This window comes from Vulpes lagopus, chromosome 13 (genome assembly GCF_018345385.1).
Source record: "Vulpes lagopus strain Blue_001 chromosome 13, ASM1834538v1, whole genome shotgun sequence".
In the NCBI taxonomy this organism is placed as follows: Eukaryota; Metazoa; Chordata; class Mammalia; order Carnivora; family Canidae; genus Vulpes; species Vulpes lagopus.
This window is the reverse complement of record NC_054836.1, coordinates 38,440,378-38,448,913: the sequence shown is the minus strand read 5'-3', so window position 1 is coordinate 38,448,913 and position 8,536 is coordinate 38,440,378. Positions and strand designations below refer to the sequence as shown.

General features: G+C 37.8%; 1 protein-coding gene across 1 annotated transcript; it reads left to right on the top strand.

Moving 5' to 3' along the window:
• Window positions 1-4,583: 4,583 nt before the first annotated feature.
• On the top strand, window positions 4,584-7,862 carry NPVF (neuropeptide VF precursor). Its single transcript, XM_041727452.1, has 3 exons — window positions 4,584-4,725; window positions 6,019-6,412; window positions 7,811-7,862. The coding sequence occupies exons 1-3, from the start codon at window positions 4,584-4,586 to the stop codon at window positions 7,860-7,862; spliced, it is 588 nt and encodes a 195-aa protein (XP_041583386.1).
• Window positions 7,863-8,536: the final 674 nt, after the last annotated feature.

The window sequence follows — 8,536 nt, the reverse complement described above, 5'->3', positions numbered from 1 at the left end:
GATCCATTTGCACAGCAAGATCCATCAGAAAATATTGAACTTAATCAAGCAACATGTTGCACTGTAACAGGATAAACCCATGCTCACATTCAACCTACTTATACCTGACCATGTATGAGTCTCAGTCTGGGAAAGCCTTAGATGTGAATCCTCACCAGAAAAATGTTAAGATGTTAAGATTTCTGGATAACCCAACAAACTTAAGCTCTAATAATATATAAGTCACAGGAAGAGGAAACTCTGGTCAAGAGCCAAAACTGTAGAAAATAATTAACAACCACCTTCAATTTTAACCCTTATTCCTGAGACACCTGGGTAGCTCAGTGGTTAAGTGTTTGCCTTCCGCTCAGGTTGTGGTCTCGTAGTACTGGTGTCGAATCCTACATCGGGCTCCCCTGGAGGAGCTTGCTTCTCCCTCTGCCTATGTCTCTTGTGTGTTTTTCATGAATAAATAAAATCTTTAAAAAAAAAAAAAAAACTTATTCCTAATACCAGTAAAAAAAAAAAAATGTGTTCATTCATTTAGAAATAAAATGTCCTGAGCATCTGTGAGATAGACAATGGAAATGCCACTGTGTTCTACACAAGCAAGGCTCTGTCCTGACATAGTTTCCCCGAGCAGTACAGGAGGAGGAGAGGCAAGGTATGGTGTAGGACACGTCCGAGCGAAAAAGCCACCACCAGTAAATACATCAAGAGGCTGCAGCTGGAGGTCAAGTGAGCTGGAGGTCAAGGGAGACTTCGTGTAACACGTGATGCCTCCTCAGCTGAGACCCAAACGATCAAGAGGTATAAGAAGGAGAGAAGGGAGTGGACGAATATTACATGCATCAGAAAATCATGAGCAAAGGCAAAAGAAATCACATCCATTTGGAAGAAAAGAAAGAAGTTTGTCAGAAAACACAGAGGTGGTAGGGAGCGGTAGGAGAGACAATGCGGGAGACGTAAGGAGACTACACAAAATGAAAAGTGGGCCTAGGTGAATCCAAGAAAAATGGGAAATCACTGAAAGGTTTAAAAAAAAAATCACAGATATGTTCTACTTTGTAAAAATGCTTCTAATTACTCCATGGAGGAAAAATTGGAGAGGGCCAAGGAAAAGGTCTAGGCAAGAGAAAATAGTGAACCAAGTACTGGCGATGGGGATGGAGAGACGTAAACAGATTAATTAGAAGTTAGAGGAGGCGTGCCTGGGTGGCTCAGTGGTTGAGCATCTGCCTTTAGCTCAGGTCGTGATCCCACGGTCCTGGGATTGAGTCCCGTATCGGGCTCCCCACAGGGAGCCTGCTTCTCCCTCTGCCTGTGTCTCTGTCTCTCTCTGTGTCTCTCATGAATAAAGAAATAAAATTGTAAAAAAAGAAAAAAAAAGTTAGAGGAGACCGGGCAGACTGGCAGAGTGAAAGCACATTCATAATGCTTGGATTCAAATAATCCTGGCTCTGCCATTTGTAGTTGCTTCATCCTTCTGCACCTTAGTCTTCCTTTCTTGAAAGTGGGAATAATAACAATAATAGTAGTAGCTACTTATGGGACTATTATGAAGGCTAAACAAGTTAATTCACAAGGTACGTAGGATAGTTCTTGGCATGTGGCAAGTGCTCAAAAAAAAATACTGTCTGTTATTATTGAATGTGATAGCTCAAAAACTAGAAACTAGCTGTTTATTAACTCTAGAATGGGATGAGGGAGAAAAGGGGAGAAAATAGTTGTGAATCTCGCAAAGAATTTGAGCCTGGTCAAATGTAGTGACTGTGCCAGTTAATCTATTTATTGCCTCTCAGCTCCAAATCCGCTCTTCATTTCATGCTCTGAGATAATAGAGATGGACCCCCACAAGCATTTTATCCTTTACAGCAGGCATAATTTTAAGCTTTGTCAGTAAACAGCACTAGAGGGGTATACTACAGGAGAAAGGGACATCCCCTGGCTCAAATGGGTTTCCATTTGCTTCTTTTTGCTCCTACACATGGCTGTCAGTGGTGCATGTGGGGGGCATCTGTAGTACTCAACCCCATGGGGTTTCAGTGGCTGATTCCCACTGAGTCTCAGAAATATCCCAGAAAAAGCCTTCCCAGCCTTGACCCATTGGTACCCTGGAAGCACATCTCCCACCTGTGACTACAGACAGGCTCTGGCCTGGAGCAACCTGGCATGCTTCTCTGCCATCTATTCTTTCTCCAATATGGTTTGAATTCCTATCAGTTTATCCTTTCCTTGGATACTCTCCCTTGGCCCTCCACGTATTCTTTCTCATTTCATAGTTAACCCAGATTATCATTAAATTCTTTATGTTGTTTAAATTACTATGTTATTTTCTATCTCCTGATTAGACCCTGACAGAAATAGTATTGTTCATTGAAATGGGAAACATAAGAAGAGAGACAGGTGTGAAAAAGATAAATTCCAATTTGGACACAGAGGACTTGAGATGCCTGTGAGGCATCCCTATGGCACTATCTGGTAGGAAACCAAGGATCTGGGGGCGGGGGGGGGGGGGGCGTCTAAAGCTCAGCAGAAGTGTCCAAGCTGGACAGAGAGGCTTAGATGTGAGTAACCCTCAGGTCTCTAAAGTCTCAGTTAATGAAGCATGTATGTAAATGCCACACATACAGAAGATAGGTTTTTTTTTTTTTAATTTTTTGTATGCCCCTATGCCTCATCAAGAATCCCTAAATATGCTATGTATATAGGAGCACAATTCATCAAAAGATTTATAGTGATTTCACACGGTGTGTGTCAGGTCATGTTGTTTTGTATCAGTGTTTTCAAAGCTCACTGAAAATACAGTTGAAAAGTGCCAAGCTCTATGTTAATAAGATAACTCTAATTATGCTCCAAACTTGGAAGTTTGAACCTGGTGGAGGCAGGGAAGTAATTAGTCATATCGGCTACACTAGATGCTGACTGCAATCAGAAAAACTCATAGATGTGCCAAAATCCCAAGTAGCAGTACTGAAAATCGGTGTCCTGCTAACGTCTGGAACAACCAGATAACAAACACACTTTGAGAGAGACCCAGGCTGATCCCTTCCACTTTTTCCAGGGTGTGAATTCAGCCAACATAACTTGCTCCTTGCTTCACCCATTTCTCAAAAGTTTGGATCTACTGACCACAAAAAAAGGAAGTTCCATCAGCAGTTTGCAAAGGAACAATTTGAAAGAGAAATGCATTAAATCCTCAGGGAAATTAAACCCAAATAATCCAATAACAGTGTTACAAAATTAACCCTAGACTATGAATTGAATTAATTGCCTCCTACTGTGGGGATTCTTGGCTAGCACAGACCAAAACAAATGAGGCCAATGATGTCAACTGCCTTCAGAGAGGACTGTGGGCAAGTGCGACCTCAGGGCACCCAAGAGTTTACCCTTTGTTGTATTTCTCATTTATTCTGGAGATCTATAATACAGAGAAAGTCTTCACGTCTGCCCATCACAAACCTCAAATTATGGTTAGTTGCGGAATTGGCTCGAGGTGGCTCTAGAAGTAGCTAGAAATCAATCACTGTAAGGTCTTTTCTCCTGAGAGGGATGAATGGGCAGATGGGAACAAGTAATGATTTCTCTAGAATCCAGGCAGTCTAATGATAAGGCAGGTTTTTAACAACACCAGTCATCTGCTCCAAAAGAGACTCGCTTTGGCATTTCAGTAAATAAGCATTTATTTCTATAAATTCTTTTTTTTTTTAATGCCATGATGTCAGTATGCCTGTGGCAGTGCGAGATTACCTAAATAATATGAGCCAGGGGAGCAACAAAATTAGCATGTATGTGACTTACCAAACCTCTGCTAGGGTTCTTAAGGGCTCTGCAGAGGAAGGTAGGATACAGCATCATCACGGAAATACAATCCCAGTGATTTATACAGTTTTGCCAAATAAGGCCCACAGGGCAGATACAAAAGGCCTGTAACTGCCTCCAGCTTCTCCTGAGACAGCCAGTTTGTCAAAACGCCTAGCACATGGTCTTATGCCCACCTTTCACGTCGCAGCTGACATTTACTCCTGAAGCTTTAATAACCAAACAGCATTTTAGAAAAAGTTAATTAATGTCATTTTATTTGGGTATTATGTGACTTAGAACTCTTTTTACACTCTGAATTTTGTTTGACATTTTGAAAATACTACGCCTAACTCTTTTGTGTGGGTAAAAAAAAAAAATTTTTTTAACATAGCTAGCATGTACTGAATACTATTTTTTTCCTTCTCAAGAATTGACGCAAACACCAAAATATTTTTCATTTGAGCTCAAAGAAAAGAAGCATCCTGTTTGTTTGGAATCTTAATTACCATGGCCCCAAACTTATCTAATTAGACGCTCCTTCATAATGAGGAAAATTATTTTCAAAGTTAATGAATTTGCAAACAGGAACATTGCTGTCTTTCCAGAAAGAATTACCCACATTCCTTAAATACATAGTTTAGTTAAGCACTCTAATTAATACTAGTACTTAAAACATGTGGAATTGGTTTCACTGATAAATCAAACTTTCCTTTGTTTTTAGACAGTATAAAAAGACCACGATTCCCCTTCTTGCAGACACCAGGCTACACATAGAAACTTAATTCTAGATTCTGAACAAAATGAAAGTTATTTCATCAAAACGCTTTATTTTATTGATTTTAGCCACTTCAAGCTTGTTAACATCAAACATCTTTTGTACAGATGAATTAATGATGTCTAATCTTCACAGCAAAGAAAATTATGACAAATATTCTGAGGTAAGTTTTTTAACTCTAACATGACTAGTATTAACTATATATTTGTCCCAAATCTAATGCTTTTGTATTTTGTAAAGAGTCAGGAATAAGTTAGTTTGTGCTTCATTGTTTGTCAAACTGTTGCCTTCCCATGACAGTACATTGATGTAACTTGTATTTTTTAACACAACAGCAAACAGTCTGGGCTCTCTAATGACAATTTATGTATAGGATATGATACTTAGCAAGAGTAAGGTGCATTAATAATTTTCACTTGGCTTAGAAGTACACAGTTGTAATAAATATTTGCAGAAATAAGATCTGGATACATTTCAGCTAAACATTTGAATTGTCTTCAGCTACAAACAAAAAAAAAGGATTATATTTTCTGCTTAGTAAAGTACTGATGAGCCATAGATTTACCATAAACTTATGGTAATCTATATCTAAGTAAAGTATTTATCCCTAGAGGGTAGAATTACAAGTTATTTTTATTTTCTTCTTTATGCTTTTACATATTTATATATTTTCCAAGTTCGCTGAAATGAGTATATGACTTTTTACAATCAAAAAAAGTCATTCAAAAATCTTCATAAGGACGAATTTTCACAGTAAAGCTAAATCTAATTAAGTATTTGCTATATTTCAAATGGTTCCTTTCAGTCCGTATTTTAGTGGCACAGTAACCCACAAGCCAACCAGTGCTTTACTAAAAATGTAATCTGTATATTAATAAAAATACCATCAGTTTCCTACAGCAGAGCTCTAAATATGAGCAGATAAGAAAGAAATTCAGTGGCGCTGCCTCTAACTCTACCCCAAAACCCGGCTAGTATCTCTGTTTCCATGTATCGGCCACTTTGGCGTTTAAAAAGAGGAGACACAAGAGACATGAAGAAACAGCGGGAGGTTTCTCTAAAATCAAAATATAAAAATATGTGAAATATTTCATAAACCACATAGATTGCAGTTTTAAAAAACTGAATGAGAATAACTGCAGTAAAACAAACTTTTGCCTCATTTCAATACTTTATTACGCTCCTGCTGCTCAAACACACTGCTGTATTCACTGTATTTATTTTATTAATATTTTATGGTTGTCTTACAGTAGTCCAGGGACATTGAAACTGGACTGCTTAAAGAAGCCTAATACGAACTATTTATCTTTAAAAATTCTGCATACGAATACACAAACTTTGTTTATAGTTTTAACAATTCTGCTAACTAAAGTCAGGATTTAAGTTAATTTGAGGTTTAAATCTATTGCTTATAACAATGATTTCTTTTAATATTCATTTCTAATCATAGCATGAAGGAGACTCTAAGAGGGAAAAGGAAAGAAGTCTCAATTTTGAAGAACTAAATGATTGGGGTCCAAGAACTGTCATTAAGATGAGTGCACCCACAGTCAACAAAATGCCACACTCGGCAGCCAACTTGCCTTTGAGATTTGGGAGGACCATGGAAGAAGGAAGAAGCACTGGGGCAATGGCCAACCTGCCTCTGAGATTTGGAAGAAATATAAAGGAAAGCATCTTAAGACATATTCCTAATCTGCCCCAAAGGTTTGGGAGAACAACAGCCAAAAGTGTCGCCAAGATGCTGAGTGATTTGCTCCAACAATCCATGCATTCACCATCTGCCAATGAGTTACTTTACTCCATGAAATGCCAGCCTCAAGAAATCCAGAATCCTGATCAAAAACACCCATGGTAAATACCTGAAAACCAGTTAAAATGCATGGGCCATTATATATAGCTGGTCCAAAAATGCTAAAAAGGATTACCACTTTTCAGAAGAAGTTTCTAAGAAAGTTAAGTTTCTTAGAAGGAAAAAAGCAAAGGGACAAGGAAATAAATATCTGAGCTGAGAAGCACAGAAGACCAGATATAAACATGATCATAGGTATAAAGTAATGAGATGGCTTTCCCTAAGCCCCACGTGGGCATCAATCTCATTATTCAATAGCCACATACCGAGTAGGAAGATTCAATGACAGGATTGGGAATTTAAGCCTATGAGATATTGTCCAACATTTGACCTCTTTAATGTAAAAGGTCTCGCATGAGGGAGCTATCTATAAGTACAAAGGAAGCCATCCCAATATGTCAGGTCTCAAATACAGAAGGTTTTCTCCCTCAACTTTAAATCAAATCTTTTTCTTTTTTCTGGATCTCATTTTATAAATGAGTTCTATTATAATCATTGCTTGTATTAATATTAGCTACTATGTACAAATCAGAAAGCAAGAGGTTCATTAATAGGCAACCTACCTATTATTTTCTAGTAGAGAATATATATATAAAAACAACAAATTTCTATGAAGTAGAACATGACACTTTAAGGCCTATGCAAAGTAAGGCAGCAAGCTGTGACACCTTGTAAGTGAGACCTTTTCAGAACATTCCTGGTTTATTTTTTACCATGGCTCTTATCCCTATCTGATGTATGCTTAAGATCCATTCCCCTACTAGAATTCCCATGCTTTCTGTCCACTGTATATCCCCAGTGCCCATGGGAGAAGAAAAGGGGAGTATTTCTACATGTGGGAATCTGGGAAAGTTTCATGAGTTAGACTTTGAAAGGTAGCTCTGTTTTGAACATTCAGGGACTGGTTGGAGGAGAGAAGATACTTTCGGGCAAAGAGAGGAGTATGAACAAGACAAGACAAGCACAGCCAGGGTTCAGTTCGGCAAGAGCATCAGGGGTGTGAAGAGGAAAGGAAAGAAGGCAAGAAGTTTGGGCTAAGAGCAGAGAGTGCACACAGGGTCAAGTAAAGGACTTTGGGCAAATGAGCATTATTCATCAAGGAAAGGAGAACCACTGACATTCTGCTGAGGTCCTAAGATATTAAACAGAGGTAGAAATTGGCAGCTAACCAGATGTTGGCAATGGGACAGTCATGAGGGAAAGATGAGTCAAAGGTAACTTGGTAAGTAGGAATACATACTCATTACAAATTCATGTTCTCATCAACATCTCACTTGTTTCAAATGCAACACGATTCAACTCAAATATAATTCAGCAATGAGGATCATGGCTTGTATTTTTATATGTAATCTTGCTATTGTTATGATGGATGAGAACATCTTGCACTGCTTATGTTTTAGGAGACTGGGACTCAAGGAAATAGATGATGCAGAACTGAAACAAGAAAAATAAGAAGTCTGGAGCTTGTCCCTACAGATGATATAAAGCTGTGGCCTGTAGTCTGCAAACAACTCTATAGTGAAGACACCAATGAATGAAGAGTCACTGTATTTTGATGGGTTATTACTGACAATTTTTCCTTGTCACTAGAGCTAGTATCTTAAAGTTCTTTTAAAAAACCATTTAAAGATATTGTAATTGTAATAATTGAAAATGAAATAATTTTCATCTAAATAAAAAGAACATTGCAAATACTTAAGAAGCCTTTGGTAATGGAGGGGCTTGGGGGGAGGCTGAAGCCATACACCATCTTATGTAAAAATCATGGACACAGCCCCATTTGAAGTAAGAAATTAAAGAGTAGCCTGACAAAATATTATTATGAAATTTAAATAATTTAAGAGAGTAACATGGATGACAAATGAACAAAAATAACAAATCATTTACAAACATGTTTTTATACACTCATTTTTTCCATTACATCAATGGTTAATGATTGTGTGATAGGTTGAAATTTTTCTAAAAAGGAAGATTTTTAAAAAGGCAAGTGTTAGATGTCTCTTCTCTATATCTGGAAATTTGCCTTCTGGTGTGTCTCTTTTCTCCTCATTTAATAGTTTGAGTTTTTAATTGGCAGAAAAAAATCTGGTCATTCTTAAACAATTTATAAGCACAGTACGCCACAA

Bases quoted from the DNA above. Each gene is read 5' to 3' on its own strand.
- NPVF (XM_041727452.1), top strand. From the start codon at position 4,584: ATGAAAGTTATTTCATCAAAACGCTTTATTTTATTGATTTTAGCCACT. The intron at 4,726-6,018 runs GTTTTTTAACTC...AGCATGAAGGAG, and splicing joins TGACAAATATTCTGAGGTAA to ACTCTAAGAGGGAAAAGGAA. The intron at 6,413-7,810 runs GTAAATACCTGA...CTTATGTTTTAG, and splicing joins CCTGATCAAAAACACCCATG to GAGACTGGGACTCAAGGAAA.